At 33.7% G+C, this 23,251-nt stretch overlaps 2 protein-coding genes across 2 annotated transcripts; both read right to left on the bottom strand.

Annotated features, from left to right (window-relative positions):
• Positions 1-255: 255 nt before the first annotated feature.
• On the bottom strand, positions 256-9,449 carry LOC116216850 (low-density lipoprotein receptor-related protein 1B-like). Its single transcript, XM_031554320.1, has 6 exons — positions 9,310-9,449; positions 7,991-8,178; positions 7,076-7,259; positions 4,940-5,025; positions 1,219-1,341; positions 256-456 (listed from the first exon to the last, which is right to left on the bottom strand). Exons 2-6 carry the CDS (start codon positions 8,150-8,152, stop codon positions 256-258), a joined length of 756 nt encoding a protein of 251 aa, XP_031410180.1. The 5' UTR covers positions 8,153-8,178; positions 9,310-9,449.
• A 572-nt stretch (positions 9,450-10,021) lies between these two features.
• Positions 10,022-22,803, bottom strand: LOC109368670 (low-density lipoprotein receptor-related protein 1B-like). The gene is made up of 11 exons (XM_031554321.1): positions 22,750-22,803; positions 20,688-20,880; positions 20,147-20,272; positions 18,992-19,120; positions 18,038-18,157; positions 16,917-17,030; positions 16,626-16,775; positions 13,035-13,157; positions 11,852-11,971; positions 11,073-11,201; positions 10,022-10,191 (listed from the first exon to the last, which is right to left on the bottom strand). Exons 1-11 carry the CDS (start codon positions 22,801-22,803, stop codon positions 10,022-10,024), a joined length of 1,428 nt encoding a protein of 475 aa, XP_031410181.1.
• Between the last annotated feature and the right edge of the window lie 448 nt (positions 22,804-23,251).

The following is a 23,251-nucleotide window of genomic DNA, read 5'->3' on the forward strand; positions in this document are numbered from 1 at the left end:
AGGGTTTGAACAACAGTCTCATGTTAGATGAGCCTGTAAGCAACTCACTATGAACTAATAAAAAGTGCATTTAAATTGCTTAGGCTTGATAACTTGGAATTTGATGTACTGCTGAGATTAGACTTTGTGAATCTTATATCCTACACAGATGTCGACACAAACTTACCACAAATATTGTAATTTTTTTTTAATAAAAAATAAAAGGAAAAAAAACCAACCAACTCAAACAACATATGTCAAAACCTTGAATCACTGCTAATCAGTTGCTTCATACCCAGCTTGTGGATCTAAGGAGAGATCTCTAGGAAACTTCACTCTTTTGCTCACAAGGACAGTAGGGTATAAGCCATTCACTTTAGATACTTCAATAATTCTCTTTTCAGTATCAGACCAATATAGATTCTTTCCAATCCAATCGACAGCCAGTGCATTGGGAACAGCTGTATTGTGGACTACCTAGAAAAGCAAAAATTACAAAAATCTATTGAGGCTAAATCAGGGCCAGATTTCTAAAATAGAAAACACAAACTTCCTCATGAAAATTAAATGCACTGATTATCAATATTTTCTCTCTGAATATTGTACCAGTGTGAATAAAACTCACAGGGTATGTTACCACTCATTTGTTCCTTGTTTTTTTTTAAAAAAAAGGTCAGATATAAGAGAGGAAGTGAAGAATTCCTTAGTGCCTAAAACAACTTCAAGAAAAATGTAAACATATATGCTTAATAGTAGCATATTTGTGATTTGTGAACTTATTCCAATATAGAAGCAAAATAGAGAAGCACAGTTTTTTTTTTTTTTCTTTTTTTCTTTTTAGGATCATTCATAAAGACATTGAGTTATTTTCACTGTCTCACTCCTTCTTCAGTGAGAAACCTAAACTGAAAATCAAGGAAAACTGTATGTAAACAAATAATAGATCAGTACATTTACCAAGCCTACCTACTTACACATCTTTACTTCTTTGGCTTGCTGTAAGCACCACTGAATTAAAAATTGAGTCAACTGTCAAGTCATACAGAACTTAGCTGATAAATGCAGTCCTCTTAGTCCCTACCTCTACGTTAGACAAGTTCCAAATGAATTTCAATTTTACTATAACTTGCTAGATTATAGGTATACTTTACCTTACTTCATAATTTAGGTCACCACCATGAATTTCCCAACATACTGAAAAAAGTAATTCTAATATTGACATTATAAATCAGCAGTTACCTTGATGTCACTTCCATTCAAACACATTCTGTTTATTCTACTTCCATTTGGTCTGCTGGAATCAATCCAGTAGATGAACTCTTCTCTATAGTCAAAGTCTATTGCAATCACATTGTTTAGTCCCTAAAAACAGGGAAAAATAAAATAAAATCAAGTCCACTTATTCAAGTAAGTTTGAATATAGAATATTTGATAACATTCAGAATGCAAATTATGCTGCATATAATAGTCATCAAAATGCTGTGTTTTACTGCTGTTTCTGAGTACCTCTCCTTAATGTACATTACTTCTAAACAATCAGAATAAGATAAAACTTATAACAGAAAGAAATGTGGTGACAAATAACTATTGCATCTCAAAAAAAATCAGGTGTATGGAAACTAAATGAAGCTAAATTCCTAAAAATTCAATTCCTAAAAATAAAATGAATTTTTCAGTAAATACTTATATTTTGCCAAATCTTTTTGTTAATTACTACCTTTGGCATTACTTTGGCTAGGGGGAAAAAAAAATGTCCTCACAACCATTTCCATCTAATCTAAGCACTAGAATACTATTTCACTAAGGAGTGGATCTAAAATATTCTTCTATACAGAAATGTCAGCTCTTTGGAAAATGAGAGGATATTTATTTTGTGACACTAAAATCAAAAATATCATAACATTTACCATCTTTAGTAGTTACTTTTTATTATTAATAAAAATGAATTGGGAATTAGGAACTGTAATGTCAAAAAGCGTGAATTTTAATTCCAGAATAAGAAGGTTTTAAGTTCTCAGATGCTAGACTATAAAACACACACATACGTATATTTGTAGTTTATACAAAAAGTAAAAAAGTTAGAGATCTGGCTGGCATTTGGACGTCTCGTGTGACCCCAGTTACCAAGCCAATACATCAAAGAGTGGTGATCTCTTTGAGATAGGTAATCCTATAGGCTGGAAAGAGTAGTAATTGTGTAATGGTGGCTTTTCATCCCAAATAGCAGATAAGAAACAGAGGTATTATTTTCAAATGATGACCCTCATTTTCTTATCTGAGAATAAAAAAGCCTTGCCTTATAATCTGCTTAACATGCTGACTTGTAGTGAAATCACAGTTAATATTATACAAAGGTGTTGTTTTCAATCAATGATGAAACAGCAACAGTAAAAAGAATAGATGCAGCTTGCACTTTTAAAGCCAGAAAATCAGTTCATCAGTTCTGTTATCACCCAAATGACCTTCTATTCTCACGTATATAGGCAACCTCCCTCGTTAATGAAATTCATAGCTGTAGAGGGAATGCTCCATACTAGCTAACAACAAAGAACAATATTTAATTGCCTAGAAAGTGATATGTAGCTTATCTGCAAACCACAGTCTAGTAAGTTAAATCTATCTTTTGAGCAAAACACAGAGGAAAAAAGTGATCAGGCAACATAAAAGATCAGTAAATAAAGCCTGAAACAAAGCAGTGTTGAAGAACTGCTCATTTTCAAATAATCACACATCCATGCATGCAGAGTTTTAGTACATAAAACTGGCTGCACTTTTGTCAGTTGTAATCATGCTGCAAAAGAATGGATCTCTCTTTTCCTACTACTGGAACACATGCACCTACAGATAAAACCCCACTCCTAGTTCTTAACAAAAAAGACCACAAATGAATGAATACAAAAGTCTACCAAAAAATCTATAACATTCTAGAAATCAAAGTCAATAGCTTCTGAAAAATAAGCTTTACACCTTTTAAAATACTGTGCGTATTTCTGAAGTAACAAGGCTGATAGATGAACTTGTCTGCCTTCAAGTCTATGGCTGCAAATACTTTCTTTTGGATCAGCTTAGCTCCAATACTTTTCATAAAATCAACTGCAAGTAGAATTGTTTCTGTCTATTTGCAACAGAGTTCCCTTCTCTTCCTGTTCTGGATAGCTCTTTAAAGTCCTACTTCCATTATTCTCTGTCTTTTTCTTTTTTTTCTTTTCTTTTTTTTTTGTCTGGACTGATTTTAGAAGAAATGATGAAACTTTTAGATGACATCAGCTGTCATCTGTTACATGTAGCACACCATATTCTAGTCCAAAATTTGTAATCCCCTCGGCGCCCCAATGCAAAAATAAAGCAGGTAAATAGTAAGTAAATTACTAATAATGAGGAGTCTATCTACTTTGCCTATGGATTTTGATGACTACGAGCGAAGGAAATGGAACGCAAAGAACATGTGAAATATAATCCAAACAATTGATCTGTTTATGTACATTTGGATGAAAAAAAAAAAAAAGAGAGTAAAAGGCTGATGCATAACAATTCAGAGAAGACTGAACAAACTCCTCCTTTCAGCTCCTCTACTCTGAGTTTATATGTGCAATTGTTAGAATGACAAAGCACAGATCAAATGCACAGAGATTTTGCTCCTTTGCCAGAGGAGCTCTGGTATTTGCCTTCATCTGGCAGATACCTAAGAAAGGGTTAGAGCTGATTCATCATACCAATACAGGGACAAAAAGATGTCCTCATGAGGAAGACAGCTCACCTGTTATGCTGGTATAGCTCCCTCTTCAGCTTTCAAATCTGTATATTTTCAAAAGTGGCTTACATATGAGATCAAAGGCTTCAAAAGCTGAAGTATATATTAGACTAGTAAATTGATATGATACAGAAACCACAGATCCTCTTCAATGGCTGGAGCTATGTTGCTCCTAATGCAGTGAAAAGGACTTCATTAAATTCAAGACTGATAAAGTGCTGAGCCAATCTGTCAGCGCCAACCATAAAGAAAATTGACTGTTGCTCCCCTCTTTTCACAGGCTGCTAGCAATAGATATACCAGCAAAAGAGGAGAGTCAGTGAGATGCAAATGAGAAGTCGTCAGAAGGATTTCAGAAGAACAAACAGACAAAATGTTTGCTATGCTTAAATAAATTCAAATGATTAATGCAAGGTGATTAATTGTGCAATTACTGTTCTGAAAACCTCAACACCTCTCTTGTGACATTAAGATGCACAGCTTACTGACACAAGACGTCATAAAAAGCCTAATGCTATTGACTGGCATAATTTTTCTAGTCTGTTTTAATTGTCATATTAATATTCAAGTAAATAGATGCTTTCCTTAAAACATATTTTGGAACTCCAATCTGTGGTAACTACACTTAGGTGAAGCATAGAAGCAGAGCAGAAACTGCTAAATTGATAGCTCTGTACTTACTAGGCAACTGGGTAACTATTTTGGTAGATATTTTCAAATAGCAGGTTGTTGGTTTTTTTTTTTTTTTGCATAATAATTTAGAACAATTACACAAAAAAAATCACATTTAGCCAAGGATACGTGTTCATGCATTATAATACTTCAAATATTGAAATTGTGTTTATCTAAATCAAAAAACAGATTTGGATTCTGACAGTAATTAGCCCAAACAATACATGGCCATATACGTGTGAATATACTTGGAAAAGAAAATATAAAAATTGTTCAAAACACATTGCAGTGGAAGAGGACCACAAATAACAATTTTTGATACAATCAGAATGACAGACAAAACAACTGCCTGAGCCTTAATCATTGCAAACTCAAATAAGATAGTCAATTTAATTTTTTTCTCCAAACTGTAAAGGTATTGCAGTTGTTCTGTGTTGCATACAGTGCCAATTGGAGGATGATATCCCTGTCAGTTGCATACGTTAAATAAGAATAAAAGTACGGAGTTAAACTTAGAGCATGGTACTATGATTATACCTGTTTCAACAAAGTGTAGTTGGATCCATCAGTGCTAATTTTTCTTATTTCATGATGATCAGCCAGAATTAAGAAAGGTTCCTCATCTAAACCCCGGGAGAAAGAATACATTAGACTAGCTTTTACGTTAATTTATGGAAAAATCAGGAATACAATGCTGAAATACAGATGGTTTGAAAAATAAATGTTACATGCTCTGATCAATGTTATGGATGAAAGAAATATTTAAAACATTCAAATGTTCCAAGAAAGATCAATGATGCAGTATAAAAATGAACCAGGCAATCAATTAGTATATCTTTGAGCGTAATTTAATTTTTTTGCATTTGTAATATGGGAACCATACTGTATTTTATGCTAATTTAATGCCAGAGATTCAATTTGAAATGAATTTCATGCCACTTGTCTTAATTTGAACACTTTCAAATGATCACTAAGACGCTATTGTATTTTTCTGTTGCAAAGCAAACACACTTTGAACATAGTTTGAGACCTTAATACCCTAAACATTCTACACAACTAAACAGAGCTATATGGACATAGTGTGGTTTTCCAATTCTGACCTCAAGCCAGATTTGGCTTTTTTTTTTCTTAACCCCAGATTTCTACTTTATTAGACAATATTTCTTCAGATACTCAATTACACCATCACTTTGAAACATCTCTGAAACTGGCATATGTAGTAATAAAAATTAAGGAAAAAACAGTCTGTCTTATTTTTGCTCTATTAACAGACTGATGTACCAAAAAAAAAAAATAATACTAATAGGAAGCGTATTAAGACTTGCATCTACAACTTATATATTATGGTTGAGATGTTATATGCTGTCCATTCTGCTCTTGTTCAAAATACCTTATCCCACATGCTTAACTTCTAAGTCATTCTTCATTTCATAACAGAACTGAGGCATCATTGTCAGCACAGACTGTTGGTGGGTTGTGGAGAAAGCCTGCCAAGTCTCTGCTCTGTTGTGAAGTCCTCAAGGTAACTTATGCAAGTAATTACACATTCACATGTCGGCAGCTCCTCTCTACACAACCACTGTTGCCACAGCACAAACAACTTTTCATTATTACTTTTGAAGTCCACCATCTTACAACTCCAGTACACAACTATACCATTATGTGTTCTAGATCCCCCTCTCGTTTGAGCGATCTATAGCTTCTCACTGTACGAGTGGCTCGAGGTAGGAGTAAAGTAAAAATTTCATCCTCCATCTCTATCTCATCCTGTGCTCTGATTACTCAGGGAAGCACCTGGACATTAACTAGAACTAGATGACCTTTGAAGTTCCCTTACAACCCTCCCCTAAGGATTCGATAATTCTATGTTCTTATGAACACAAGGACAGATAATCCTGTTTCACACCATTGAGAAAGAAACTAGATGGTTTTGATAAAAAGTAAAGCAAAAATAAGAACCAACTAACAAAGCTGGAAGAAGTAGCAGTCTGCTAGAGTTGGAAACGGTCTGTACTGTGAACAAAACCCAGCAGAACACACTAATGGATTTTTGTTTCTTTTCTGTTAACATTTTGTTCTTCCTTTCACTGATCTAATGAATCCTACTGACTGAAGCATACAAAAATATCAAGGGCATGGAGAGAGGTGTGAAAAAATAAACACCATTATAAATATAATTTGAACTTTACTGTTTATTGCATATGCGAGTGGAGAATTCTATATGCTCCAGGAATAATAGATTTTGCAATTTCTGTTATACTTTTCTGTTTCTTTCTTTTTTTTTTTTTTGCCATGTACTCATTAAACAAACTGGGAGCTTTCAAGTGCAGTTTAGTAATCTAAAGTAGATGAAATAAAACATCAGTAGTCTTTTATATAAAAATAATGCTACTAAGTTATTAAGAAGTAAAATTAAGTGATTTTTTTAAAGCTGTCCTGATAATTTTTCTAGTAAAAATAATAATTCAAACTATCATAATCCATTGTAACAATTCACCAAAAATGCTCTGAGTAGAATACATACTCAAAATAAAACATCACTTTCCTACTATGTGTTGAAGTGATGTACTTTGAAGTAACTGCTTATCTTGCACAAAAGACGAGCAAAACACACCTGGGAGATAAGGAATATCACAAATTACAACCATAAGGGTAAAAAAAAAAAAAGAATACCTGAAAGGGATTTGCAGCCATTTAGGTTATCAGGCTGTATTTCATACCCATCAGCACACAAGCACTTGTACGTTCCATATGTATTGATGCATTGCTGGCTACAGGGAAATCCAGATGAACATTCGTCAATATCTGTACATGTTTTGCCATCATCCTTCAGCTGGAATCCAGGCCAGCATTTGCACTGGAAAAAACACCCAAACAAATGCATTCATTTTGATTTACTTGCTGACTCTTTTTATTATCTCCTGAACATGTTAGCATCATAAAGTTCAAGTATTCTCAGTTTTTTAGGTAATATTCTAATTGCATTGCTATTCATACTGTTAGCAGACAGATAAAAGTACATTTCCTCTCAGCTACTGGTGTTGTGATCATAAATATAATTCCCTCTCAAATAAACCTCCTGTTAGAATGATGAATTATTCTTCTTTCTTTAAATGAAGAAAAAGGCATCTTTCTCAAGAATATGAAAAGGATTTGTTAATATAAACAATGAAGCCTATTTGGCATTCCTTTTTTTCAATTGCACATGTGTTTATTTGGTTATAAATTTTTATAATTTTTGCCCAGAAAGGTTGTGAATGCTCTCTCCCCAGAAGCACTCAAGGCCAGGCTGGAAGGAGCTGTGAGCAACCTGGTCTAGAGGGAGTTGTCCCTGTCTATAGCAGGGCGTTGGAACTATATGGTCTGAAAGGTCCCTTCCAACCCAAACCATTCTATGATTCTATCTATATTTTGAAATGCTGATAGCCTCTAAAAATCTGTGTAACAGATGCAGTAATGTGAACAAGAACTCAGAAGGTAAGACACTTCATCACAAGCAGGTAAAACAGAGTTTTATTACAACCACGGAATAGTTAAGAAACAGTTAAGAACTGACATTATATTACACCATATTTTATAGATACACACCTTGTATCCAACAGGAAGATCCTGACAATCCTGCGAGCAGCCACTAACTTTCTTACTGAGGCACTCATTAATGTGGCAGCTTTTCTCATCAGAGCCATCGCTACAATCATCTTTGTTATTACAAACGTTACTCTGCGGAATGCACTTGCCATTTTTGCACATGAAGGAAGAGCTGTTACATGACTGCTCTGGAAAAGAAAAAGAGGACACAGCTTTGTGTAGTTTACTAGTACTTGGAATTAATTTTCTCACGGATCAGCTCTAATGTGAGCATGAAAGAGCAAGGAATTATGTAAGAACTGAATATTGGCTCCTTACAGGTGGTGAGATAAAGTCTTTTTATTTTTTGAAGGTTTATTCCTCTGCTGGAAAATGTGTGAAATCTCCTATACATTTGTGTTCTTTTGAGAAACTCCCACTTGTCTCTGCACAAAATGTAATTGTTGTAAGATTTAGAAAGCACGGCTTCTTTCCCCATGAGTGCTGTGGTATTTAGTAACAGGACTGAAATTCTAAAGCATCTCCTTTGCTGATGACATTATCATCTGTTTTTCCCCTGTTTGGAAAACTTAAAGCAACCCATCTTTGACAAACTTGTTCAAAATCAGTCAGCATATTTATGAGGCTGACCATTTCTCTTAGATTACAAAGAACAAGTTAAAGTGAGGTACTGAAAATTAGAATTCTAATAAGTATGTTATGTATCATTTATTCCATGTAATACAAATCAGCAGTACAAGAAGTAACACTAATAATACCAAACTTTTACTACCACATAGAACTAAATTTAATTAAAGTTGTCTGTACTTCTTTCAGAGAACTTCTATAATTAGATTTTAAAGTTAGATTTGGAAAAATTAAAGGGAGAACTAAAGCTGGAATACAAGATAACTTGAGGGAATTTCCCTCCCGTAACGAATGACTTAGTTTAGGAAAAGATCAGATCGTTAAACAGGGAGCAGCGTTAGACACAGCTACAAATTCATGTATCACTGGCTATACCGTACAAATCCCAAGGCTTTCACAGTTTGTAAAATTCATTTGCAGTTTTTGAGATCATTTGAAAACCCTTCTGTATGTTCATAATATTAAGATCTTCAGTAGAACTGTCAGGAGACTGTTAACAGAAACTCCTAACGTACACCCTGAAGTTTGAAGTTTCAGCAATTGTATGTGGTTTATCAAAGGTAAGGCATATTACACCAGGCAAACCACTGTGTATTTAAGATATGAAGTTTCACATTTGCCTAACTACAGACCCAAGCTACTGTTTCTCAAAAACAATGGTTAGACAGGTTCTAAAACAATTAAATACGGACCTGAACTTCTGCACTTTTTGTTTATAGGTGCTTCATCAGAATGGTCTGGGCAGTCAAAATCCCCATCACATTGCCACTGGGAGTTTAACAGGCATCTTCCATCAGCACAAGTGAACTCTCCAGGATGACAGCGACGATACCCTACAAGTACAGTAATCACCAATTTCATCCTTTGCTCAACACTTTTGACATAGAACGATGTATATACAAAATAAATTGTCTTTTATTTTATTAATAAATACCAAGCAATATATGCTTAAACACAAGTGTCTTCCAAGAAAGAAAAAAAATCAAATGCGTGTTATGCAGCACAGTATAGTCCTGTAAAAATTACCACCACTACAAAGTGTAGTCATGCAGCTCTCACATAAACCTAAATACATTTTCCTAAGTAATTTCCGTAAGTAATGGAACTTTATCCTAATTATTAGGAAATAGTTTTCCAACTGCTATTTTAGAAATTACTATACCCACCAAGTAGTTTTACGGAACTCCTACAACACACAAGCTTTCTCTTTGAAACGTGTATAAACATTTTAACCATTCTAAGCATGTATTTCCTAGGACTTCCACAAAAAAAGAAGAAATAGCTATAAAAATTATTAATTTTGAAGTTAAAACTGTAACATCAAGTTGAATTTATTAGTGCACAAAAGCACTTTCTTTTGCAATAGTGGCTTTAAAATAACACACCTTGCAGAAGGCCCTATATTTAACAGTTCGGAAGTTTTTTGTTTTCTCTGCTTTTATTATACTTGCCACATTCCAGTGATTCATCTGATCCATCTCCACAGTCATCATCATGGTCACACACAAACTGTTTTGGAATGCAGATGTTGTTATGGCACATGAAAGCATTCTCATCACAAGTGTTATTAGGAGCTAAAGGGAATACAGTACATAAAACAGATGAAATTGGAAAGAAGACAGATTTTCTTACAGAAGAATGACAAGCAGTTAGCTCCAGTATATTTAGCGTAAATAACTTGCTTCTTACACAAATCATTACACAAATAAATGGCAGAAGAATGTATGCATCTTAGCAGTGATGAATGAAGAAGTAAAGTTAGCTGGCCTCTCAAATAATCCAAGACAAAGTTGATGCTGTCTACAACTTAAGGTCTGCCTCTGAGGAACAAAGTTTGGCAAGTACAGATTTCCTTCCCATTCCTGAACAGAAACTCTTTAAAAACCATAAATACACAAAGTATATCTCAACCGAAAAACAATATATCACAATATGGATTCAGTAGAGACACAATTTCAGTCATTTTAATCTATACTTTTTTTTTGTATACAGTTATAAAACAAAACCCCCCAAATTTAACTACTACTGAACATTTGACACAATACAAATGCGTCTCAGAAGACTGAAAACAATAGTTTGCAGGGTGGGAGATGTTGGCATCTGAACAATTAGGGAAATGAAACTGGGGGTGATACTGTACAACTTCTCTCACAAGCAGCAGCATTTTCTTTAGGAAGTGGTCTATAGTCAATGATCTGCTAATTTTCATTAGTAAACACACTGTGTAATATGTGTGACGTGACAATTTTCAGCTGGTGTACATCACTATATATTAACAAAATCTGAAGATGTCAGACTGATTAAAACATTTAAGGATCCTGCTAAGTATGCTCCATGTGGTTGTACTAATAATTAACAATATACAAGTATGACTGTATAGAAATTAACATCTGGATACTGTAAAGACAAAAGTGCCAAGCAAAGAAATAACACACATCTTGTCATGCAAACATACCACAGCCTGCTGTAGAGAGTTCATCACTTCCATTTGGACAGTCTCTTTCACCATCACAAAGCCAGTGCTGAGGAACACAGGCATGGGAGCCTAGGCAACTGAATGTCCCTGCAGCACACGTCACTGAACCTGAAAAAATAACGAGTTGTTGCAAAGAAAATTGTTCTTAGTGCAGTATGGCAAATATACAGGCTAGCTTATATTTTACAGTAAAATGTTGACAATGTATTACATCTCACACTTACTCATTCTCTGAATTTACTGTAAGGAAATTTAATTTAACGCCACTTACAAAAACTCTCCAACAGAATAACTTTACGAACCAATTCTGGGCTTTATGTTGGCACTGTGTGAATAAAGGAACTAACCTCATAAGCCACACAATCCTAACATAACTACACTCTATAGCAATAGGTTAAAGATATTCAGAACTTGCATACATCAGCCCCATATACCTAGAAGAGAACCTATAAGAATACGTACCACATGTTGTAGTAGTGGGAGAAAGAAAATCTCCAACAATTCCAAATCAAGTAACTCAACATACTGCTTGAGTACATATTTGTCTTTTTTTTTTTTAAACAGGATTTTGTCTAAACAAAATATTATATCCCAGAATTCATTTTTACTCTGTTTTGAATTGCTCAATCCATCACTTAATCTTCTTAGTGAAATATACTCGCTATACTTGCTCCCTTCCTGCTACCTTCATGGATCCCCTTGGACTCTTTTTGTACGGATGGTCTCACATGACACAGAGCTAAAATTATTCTACTTACCACAAATAGCATCACTCTCATCTAAACCATTTCCACAGTCATCCTCACCATCACAAGTCCATTGTTTAGAGATGCACTTGTCTGCAGAACAAGCAAACTGATTCCACGAGCAGGATGAATCTAGGAATGACACCAGCCACTTTGTTTTTTTAGGTTCAAAACAGCACTGTGCTCCCTGTACTTTATCCAAAGAAACCCTCAGCATAGAAATCTCCACATCAGTTCTTTCTGTCTGCCCAATTGTAGCATATTAGTATAAGTTGAAAATAATGGCAAATTTCAGTGCTTCCAAATCAGATGGTGGAAATACTCTAAATAAATACTATTATGGTGATCTTTTCAGAAATGGCTATAGACTTCCCTTTTTAAGAACAAAATTTATATTGTTTTTAATTAGTGACAACAGATTTAAGTACTAGCAATAAAAATAATTTTCACTAATTTAATCTGATTCAAAAATAGAATATTTTTAACAACTACCTCAACAAAATGGGTAAGAGTTGTCAGTAGGAGAAAAATGACTAAAATCCCTTCTTTATCTCTGAAAAAAATCATTTTTCTGTTCAATTACAACTGAATCTATGGAAATCATATGTTCAATTAATCCATACAAATATAAAGGCCAGCTTTCACTATGAACAAAATCAACCTGTATTGCTTCTCAGTTATGCAGAATTTAGGAACCATAAGAGATCTGAGATGGAATGAACCCTTCAAGTTTTCAATAATTTATGCTGTATTTTATTCCCAACAATTTTGTTGTTACTCTAAATAGCTCTACCTATATGGCCTCTGATGCAAGAAATGTCTATTTTTATGCCATAAAGGTCTATTTTGTTTACTTTCTGCTACAGATAGAAAATATTGATATGAACTGACTGTATCCATAAAAATGTTCTAGAGAGGAATTATAAAGAATTGGTGCAACTATTGGATGTTAAAGAAACAGAAAAGCCTGAATGAAAATGTCTCTTTAGGAGAAAAAAAGAAAATATCAATGGTGCTTTCATTCTAGTGTAAGAATGGGTATAAAATATTGAAAGTAAAGATTTCTGTCTGAAAATTTTGCATAAGGGATCTTTTCCGTACAGCTTTACTTTCAATCTTTAAAATATATTCACATATGTTTTGTTTTGAAATTGTGTCAGTGATAACAGAACTAAAAATCAGATTAAATGCTCACCACAGTGCAATTCATCCACTCCATCCTCGCAGTCCTTCTGCCCATCACAAAGCCAGGTGTTCAGAATACATCTTCCACTAGGACAACCAAAATAATTTTCTTCACATGTGGGTTTGTTTTGAACTGTGATAAAATAAAGAATGTAATGTAAAATGGTCTCTACTAATATGATTAGGAGCCTAATACATTTCTGCTAAATTTCTGAATACTGATGGACAACAAAGTGATTATGTTTAAAAACATTAAAAAATATATATTACTTATATTAACTGGGTTCATACAAGTTAGAAAATAGCGATAACTACGTGTAGGAAGCTGAAATACTTCATTTATTTACACAGAAACAACATCAATTAAAAGGACCTATAGGGAAAGGTAGTTCAGTTTACAATATTTTATGTATGGTAAATCAAAACTGCTTGTCATTTTACACCAGCTAAAGAAATTGCCCTTTTGATCTATCCTCTAGTATCAACACGATAACCTAATTAGGGCAGTATTTTTGACATATTCATTGAGATAAGCAATAAATCTGATGTATGCAGTGACTGTTGCCACCAAATTTTGTCAGTGACACTGGAGCCAGAGATTTAGATTCTGTCATGAATGAAAAAGTCATTCTTCCACACTTTATTTCTTTGTATAGGGTCAAAGTTTTTAAGATTTACTTTACAGACATGAGGAAAGAGAATATGATAATATAAATAGTTTCAAGCCATAAGAAATGTTAGTCTAATGAGTGGCAAAAATTATTTTCAGAATTTCAAGCAAGCTTTTGGCCTGCGAAAACCCAAGCAATATCTCCTCATTCCAAGCACTGAAGATCACTAAAACTCTCTGCTAAAGTTTCTATTATTTCTTTAATGTAACAGGGCTATTCATACTGTTCTTTGGTTAGTGTTTTTTCCCCTCTATTTTCTCTTAGGAAAAGAATAATAGTAAAATTACGATATCTATGTGTTATTCAACTGCATGAGTATTAAAAAAGCACAAAAGAAGAACTAAGATGTCTAAGATGGCTCGGTAAAGAGTAAAGATTGGCTAAGTACATCCACCCCTACATGAATATTTTTCCTTATTTTTCTCTAAGAACAATGGCAATGAAAAAAGTTAAGACTGGCAATAGGAATTATCATATTCATAACAGAAACAACACTCAGAAACTTAATGTGCCAGAGGCAGGCAGTTTTGAATGAGATAGCAAAGGAAATCACAAGTGGGTTGAACTGGAATGGTATTGCTTTCAAATAAAGGGATGATCCAGGCAATTAGTCACACATTAACATGATGGAACGTTTTGGAACACATTTGGAAAGATAGAATAAAGTAACACAAATAAATGGACAATGGAATAAAATGCAACATTAGTTTACTTATGCAACATTAGTTTACTGAAGCTATATCATAGTAGCCTGAAAATCTTCTTTGGGATGGTAAAAACCCTACAAACAAAGGAAATAAAGCAATTCTAAGCTATTTTGAGCTCAAACACAGTTAATTCTAAAGAATTATTAGATAATCTGGAAAATATGGAGTTTGGAAAGAAAACTATAATTTAACATGCATCTGCCTACAGCAAGGACAAAAGTTCTTAATAACTGGTTTAATTGATGTTTGTGCTAAAGTTCCAAGTTATCTTCTGGATCTTTGTAATTTTTTCATCAATAAATTTGGCACAAAGTAAATGAAAATTCTAATAGAAGGTCTTGATGACACAATGGATGATTACACAGACAAACAGAATACTAAACAGGAATAATCAGAAGATGTTAATTACTAGGCTAGCAACAATTACGTAGTACTCAATAATGTAAAATTCTAAGTTTTATTTTTACTAACACTAATCCTCAGGAAAAAAAAAAAGATACTGGCCACATAAGATAGTTACAATCACATGGGAGTCAATTATTAGAATAAATGGAAATGCAATTTTCAAGTGTATATTCACTGATACAAATACTAGTTTTCATCTACTGTACTGGATACTGGCTTGGTATATTCTAGGGAAATGCAAAACCAGAAGACTAAGACAGCATGAGCAGATACACTATTTTCAAAGGAAGATTTCTAAAATGCCTTGGCTCACTTGCTCCCATTGCATGCAAAGATTTAGGATACAATTACTCAAAGATTACAAGATTCTTATTAGCATAAGAAAAACTGGACACATATAAAGTTGAAATTAAAAGATTAATGAGTTTCTGGAAGATTAGAAGAATACTATGGGCAAAAAAAAAATTATGACTAATTTTTAATTCTACAAATTTTTGTTTAAAACTCATGGTACAAGACAGTTGTTGTAATCTTGATATCTACAGAGTTTCTTTAGTAGTACAATATCTCCAGTTTGATCAGAAATTGATAATATTAGCCTAAATCTACAAATCGCATCACTGTGATTTTGTTCTTCTGTAATACTTCAGAAATCAGGGTAAGCCATATAAATTTATGAAACGAAATAAAGAAGATGCTGAAACTGTGTCTAGAAATACTGAGTATTTCTCAAGTCTCCAGAAACGATTTTCAGAAAAGCACTATTTTCCTGTATGTGGCGTCTTTCTCTTCAGTGTTACTACACAGGTGCAGAGGATAAACCAATTTCAACACTGAATAGTTTGTTATCTTCTGAGCTTCACCAGCACTACAGTCATTCTGATTAAAACTGCTTAATGAAATGTCATCGAAATAAGAACTGTCCTTCAAATTTTTATTACACGTACATAACCATGAAAAAGTATGTTTCTAATATGTGAGCTTTTTGATTTATCATAAAGAATTCAGATGAAAATATGTAATAATAAAACTCTTTAAACTTAAATAATAGTGAAGTAAAATACATTTGCTTCTTCCTTCTTACAAGCTGTAGATTTCTACAGAAAAGAACCCAAGTTCCAGCAGTAAATACCTCTTCATTTTCTAGAAGCCTAGCACCTTAGGGACTAGACTTAAGTGTACCATAATCTTTTTCTACTTACTCACAAGTAGAACAAATGCAAAAGCAACAGTGCTGGATTCTACTCTGGCAGTCTACACTAAGTACCTCAACAAAACAAATAACAAAGTTTTAAAATAATAATAATAATAGTAATATAATAATAATAATAGTAATATATATAATAATAATAGTAATATATATATTATTATTACTATATATAATATTACTATATATTATTATTATTATAATATATCAGAGAGGAAAGAAATACCATCCACTGAAACAGCTCCTTCATTTGATGTTGGAGCTTGATATTTTGTGACTAATGTTCTAATCAAATGCAAATGAATAATGACAGACCAAACTTGAATGAACCATGAAGATAGGCATTACACTTGTCTTCAGAGAAATGCATTAATTGGTAAAAATTAGCATAATTTAATGAAGCACAAAGACTTCACTAACATTATATCTATGTTAAATCTTATGACTTGACCAAATAAATATTTTCTACCTTAAAACAACAACAACAAAAAACACAAAACAAACAAACAAAAAACCCAAAACACACAACCAACAAAAAGAACCAAGAAACATGGGAAAATATTTTTCCAGAAACATAATTTAAAACTTTCAGTTTTCTTTTTGACAGTTACCTGGGCATTTTAGTTCATCTGTATAATCTCCACAGTCATTAGATCCATCACATATCCATTCTGGCAGTATACAAAGTGAAGTGGAATTACAGCTAATAAATCCAGTAGATTTAATTCCAAGTTTATAGAAGTAAGCACAGTTTGTATTATCTGGAAAGAGACAATAAATCACACCTAAGACAGATTCAACTGTTGCTACCCAACAAATAATGACTATGAATGATCTGCTGTAGAACAAGGAATAATCATGAAACAGATGCTAAGATGAAGCACAGACAAACACAAACTTACTACAATTCTTTTCATCTGAAGCATCTGCACAATCAATGATCTGGTTGCACTGTGCTGATTTTCCAATACAAGTCCCATCTGCACAACGGAATTCTGTTGATGCACATGATGAATCTATAGCATGTGGATAAAAAAAGATACAAATTAATGTAATAAACAGTTCAGATGCATATTATAATTATCACGTTTATGGTTTCTACCTTTTGGAATGGTGCATTCAGAACCTGCTGTTCTTTCAAAAGACTTAATATGGTTGAAAGAACACATTTCTAATTTTTAAAATTTCTTTATTGAGCTTTGATCTCTTTCTTTAGACAATTCAACTCAATTTGAGATAATCATTATGTGAGGAAGAAACAAGTCCTTGCAGGACAATCTATGAATCTCCAAAATTTTTCATTTAACACTACATGTGGGTTCCTCCTGGTATACTTTTCTCTCTACCCACAATCAGATGTTTTCAGATGTTTTAAAAGCCATGCAGTACTTCCAGAAAAGTAGCTGCTGGAGCTGCATATGATTTATCTATGTATGGTGGCATAATTGCTCCTCCAATCTTTTTGGATTGTAACTAAGGATTTGCATTGTCTGCTAGCTAGTTTTCCTTTATTGACAGAAACACAATATAAATATTCATGTTTTAAAATGCAAAAACAATATCGATATAAAAAACAATGCTGATACATTTTATAAAGGACATAGCATTGCAACGCATCTGAGAAGCAAAGAAAGAAAACACTGTCTACTTCGAAGAAGGAACAGAGCAGCAGATGCAGAGAAGAAAAAGCTAACTTCCATCCTTTCCATGCATGGCAAAGATATTGCCTCATGTATCACTTCATGGAAGAAGCAATAATACTATATTTGGAGTTTTCCACAGGAAAAAAAAAATCTCTTTCTAGAGCACTGTAGATGTAAACCAAACTCAGTGTTGATATCAGCCCCAACACGTGATCTCAAAGATAGTAGAATGGAACTGCTCATGTTTTCAAATTATGAAAAAAATTCCCAACTCTTATAATGCCAATAAAAATATCTGCATTTTCTAACTACTTCTCTTCACAAAATATATATTCACAGAGCAACAGTCTGAAATCACCTTAGTAGTAACCACCATTTACCTTTACAATCAAATTCATCAGAGTTGTCACCACAGTCATTCATACCATCGCATACTTTGTTACGCGAAATACAGCGCCGATTAGAACATGGTTTGAAACCTTTTCGACAGCCTCTATTTTCTGGAAAACAAGAACATAATTTAATTTAGACATTATTAGACATACCAATATCCTTTCACTAAAATCAGACACGCAGAAAAACATTTTAAACACATTTTCTTTGGCATGCTTTCATCATGCAGGCGACACACGGCAATAGCAATTCAGGTAAAACAGAACGAAATATGCCACGTTTACCCTAAACCAAATTCAGCAATAAGATGGAATACAAAGTAACCTAAATCTATAAAAATACAGACTAATTGATAGTGCTTCCTCCTCCATCCCCCCAGTATTAAGAATAAAGCATTTTAGTAAATCTGGAATGACAAGAAACAGTGTTTTCAGATCGACATCAGATACAACTTTCTAATTTGTTACCATTTGACTTTCTACCTGTTCATTCAACCTACTCTCCACCCAAAAGTACTCTATGAAACTATAATAATATAGGAAATATTTCCTTTATCTGGTATCAACTTTAGCTGTTCAAATAACACAGGTGAACTCTGGGAGTTAAAGGAGACATTTCATAAGATTCTGGAAGAGGCATGTATAAACATAATACTATATCAAAACTACTCATTAAGTCATTCCTATGGGAAACAGAAGAGATCAAAGCTATGATATGGATATCAGAACAACGAGAAGTCCAAGAGCTACAGGCACACAACTGAGTCTCCCCATATAATATGAAAGTTATTATTATTATTTTTTAATTTATTAAATTAAATGAATGCTTTAGTATTTTCTTGTTCATTTCAGTGACCAGTTGGTATGTGCTAGTAGATAAGTCACAGAGAAATCAACGTAAGGGTGCATAACCTTGAAGGTGAAATGTCTGGAAATACTCACCACAGTAAAACAGTTTCTCATCAGACTTGTCCTTACAATGAGCAATGCCATCACAAGTCAGTTGGTAATCAATGCATTCACCATTTCCACATTCAAACTCAGAATAAGCGTTGCAAGTAGAATTTTTAGCTAAAAATAACATATATTACAACAAATCATTTTTTTTTTAATCTTTTACACTTAGAGAAAATAAGCTCAATATAGGTTGCTATTTTCATATCTCTTTCCAGAGATCAGCGTACAAAAAACAAAACAAAACAAAAAAACCTTACAGTATCAAAACTTGAAAGCTCCCCCACACTAGTAACCTGCAGGGCTGGTTTGTACTTTTGCTGATAAGGACTGATATTTAAATAACAAAAAAACTTCAGAAATATCATGTTGGGGTGAACTCCAGTACAAGGTGGGAGAGACTGTAAAAGACAAACATAGCCAAAGATCCACGAATTTATGGGAACATGTACTGAAGCAAGTTAACAATACTGAAGAGATGATGACTTTATTACCATTGCCCTCAACTCAAGAGGAATAATGAGGAAATGAAGTCTATTTATTGTGCTCTTTTGCTTGTTTCCATTCTACGCAATTTCAGGAAGAAAAGACATCCTCTATACAAAAATTTTAAGCCAACATAACTAGAAAACAATTATTTATTTGAATCAAATATGAAGTATGAAAATGCTGCAAATGTGGATTCTGGACCAGGTGAAATCTGATCCTCTTTATGACTTACAGAGTCCTTAGAATGACAGTCATGTTTATCAGAGCACTGTTTTTTCCTTCCCACCTCCCCTGCCCCCAATCAGCATTGTGGGAACTAAGAATCCTCAATTAGATTTGCAGTTCATCTAGTTCAGCATAAGAAATATTAAATAGAACACAAATATCCAAACTGGAATAGAAGAAATTAATAAGTATTAATGCTTTTTAACCCCACAAAAGTCTTATCAGACGTAAAATAGTTTAAAGCCTGCTACATGCAAAGCATTGGCAACATTTGTAAAAAAAAAAAAAGAAAAAAAAACCCAAACAAACAAACATCTAGAGCAATATAAAAGTATATAGAAATCACTTTCATGACTTGGGCCAACTGACTTTGGACAGTCAACTGCACCACGCCACAGAAAAAGCACTGCATCAGCCAACATTACTTACTCACACATCTGTTATCATCTATCAGTATTCTATCCCCTCTACATGAACAATTCACTCGTCCATCAGGAGTCAGAAGACATAAATCGTGACAACCTCCATTCATTTGTGCACAAGGAGATAATTCACCTGAAGAATAAACAATAAAAGATGGACTCTGTTTTATTAAACTTGCTTCAGTGGCAAATCTATTAGAGACAGCAAAGATAGTAATATTTCAGATTTATGGGCAATTGGTTCAAGTTTTATCAGTCAAATGAAAATGCCAGCATGCCTCATAGGGTTGCGTATTGAAGATAAACAAATGGAGTTCCCTTGAATACAATCATTAAACCTCTCATCACAGCATTCAAAACTGCAGATATTTAACAACAAATGATTTAGCTACTTTCACATTGGAAAAAATGAACATAACAGACAAATTTCATTCAATACTATTTATCCTATCTTTTGTTAGCATCTCCTAGAACAAAAGAAATTATAAAAGATAGTAAAATATTTTTAGTTAGTTAAAATTGTCTAAAATTCTTGAAATAGAACTTACAACTGTTAGTATCATTGGCAACAGCAATAATGCCCATTGGCTGATGTGGGATATCAGAACGAAGAACTTTTGTATCTCCTCCTGTGTATTTACTGGAACGCAGAATAGCTCTTCTCACTCCATCAGACCAAAAAATATAATCATCATATACAGCCAGGCTGAGAAAGGTACCCGGTCCAGATTTGACAATTACCTAGAACACGTAAGTACAGAAAAGAAACATGAGAATGGTTGTTGTCTCTGGAAAAGAAATCGTCAAACTTCAAGCTATGATTCACGTTGCTTTAGTTTTAGACAAAATACTTATTCTTCTATACTTACAGCACCTGAAAGAAATGCCACAACGATACATAAAAGTTCATCCTTTGGTTTGCTGACATCTTAAAGTCCATAGGATTCAGTGTCAGTCAAATTTGACTCTAAGTTATGCTGTCATTGATGTTGCTAAATTTTGTACAGCCTGCACGTTAATTTTCCAAGCAGTATCTACAGATTTGGACAAAGATGCCCGCAGATACAGGAGCAGAACCATGCAGCAGACATTCTGGTCCTTGCACTGTGACCCTACTGCAATCCTGCTGGGGCTACCCCAGCTAGCTGGCCTGGAGATGCATTTAGTACAAATGGATCTATCCACCACTCCCTGATTCCTTTTTTATTTGCTCATTGCTTGTCTGCAACAAAAATATTAATAGAAGCAAATACAATCACCTTGCTGATTTATAAACTTATTTATATTAATCTTATAGGATTTGGATCAAGATGTAAGATAGACTGCTACATTTTTCAGGAAACAAGCACACAAATACATCACATAGAGAAGAAACCCAATGCAGAATCAGTGGTTACTACTCAACTGTAAGAAAAATCATGTTTTCAAATCATAAAAACTCCAAAATAATCAACTAATAACAAATTTCGTAGAAACTGGTAGCAGCAAATGATCCAAAGCAGTGCTCCCACTTAGGAGAATGCAGGCAAAAAACCTGTTCATCTATCTCATCCAGAAGCACATTATCAACACAAATGTTATGCCCAGTTAATCTGCAATCATGCAGCTGCAGTATATGCTGCCTGTTGTTCAACTAAGAGTGCATAAACTGTTCTGGAATGGGGGAGCTGTTATGTAAGCTACATGGGAGGAAAAAAAGCACACAGTTTTGTAGGAATCAGAACCTATATGACACAGAATACCATACACGGAATAGCTTCCTAACATGCCCAGATGATATATAGGTAAAGAGAACTGAAAAGTACAAACAACTAACTTCAACCAAGCATTCAGAAGATGGCTATCTCTCTACTCATAGTTCACAGCATAGTCTATATTTCTACAGCAGGAGGTTTCACCTAGTTCCGCAACGTTGGTTTTTATTAGTTTGGATTCTTACTGCAGCAGTCAACAACAACGTAAAATAAAAAGATTTCTTCCCCTTAAATCATTGATATGCTCTACTAAAAATAATCATGACAGTTGTTGATATCAAATGTCACAATTACCCTGAATGAAAGTATTTTTCCATCATTGTACTATATTTAAAGCAAGAATTTTTTTTTATTTTTTTTTATTTTTGTATCTTTCAGTAACATCATCAGAACACTTGAATAGCAGTTACAGCAATTGGGAAAAAAGGTGAATTTAAAACACCACATTTTCCAACAAGATTAAGACTGTTTTGGCATAGAATTGTTCAAGTAAGATGTAACGACATCAGAAGAGCTCCCTCTTCAGGAACTGATTTAATTTTTTGCTTCTCTGCATTGGAAGCAAACATGCTTAAGACACCAAAAATCAAATGCAATTCTACATTTGCAGTGCTCCTGTTACTATTTCAGATTTGAAGTTTGGTTGAATACTGTATGTAAGCAGCTATTTATTAACAGGCCTGCTTCTTTCAGCACCATTCAAATGTAAGGTATTTATCTCCATAAATTATGACTTTCAACCATGTTCTTTGCAACAACATTTGTATTAATTACACACTACTAATTTTCAACATTGTGAATGACAATGAGAACCGTCCTCTAGTGTTAAATTTAAGCCAATTTCTTTGAATTTTACATGGGCCTGCAGGATTAGAAAAACCTTATTCTCAATATCCTTACAGATTACCATTGTCTTCTCATGAATTCCTTCTTTCATTTAATTCCATTATGCTATCCACACTGGATATCAAGGTATTCCAGCAAATTAACAGTGTTGCATCTCTATCAGCCAAGTAGGTAGCTTCCTTGGGTTAGAGGACTTCATTGTCACTGGTTAGGGGATCACTTTCTCTAAGTTCCAACCCAGGATTACCGTACACAGCTATCAAAATAAGACTCAACAATGACAATGGAGTGAATCCCCTGGCAAAATAGTTTAGTAAGACTAAGAGCTAGTAGATATTTTCCTCTTTGAATTGTTTCTGGTCTTCACCTAACACATTCTAACAGGAAAAATGGATATCTGCAAATTCAAGAAACACAGAATCTTTTTTGATCAGATTTGCAACAGAAAAGCATCAAGAACAAAACATTCCAACTTCAGATAATGTATTTATACTGCTGAGAAAAGAGCATTA

The sequence above is a fragment of the Meleagris gallopavo genome, chromosome 7 (genome assembly GCF_000146605.3).
Source record: "Meleagris gallopavo isolate NT-WF06-2002-E0010 breed Aviagen turkey brand Nicholas breeding stock chromosome 7, Turkey_5.1, whole genome shotgun sequence".
NCBI classification, from domain to species: domain Eukaryota; kingdom Metazoa; phylum Chordata; class Aves; order Galliformes; family Phasianidae; genus Meleagris; species Meleagris gallopavo.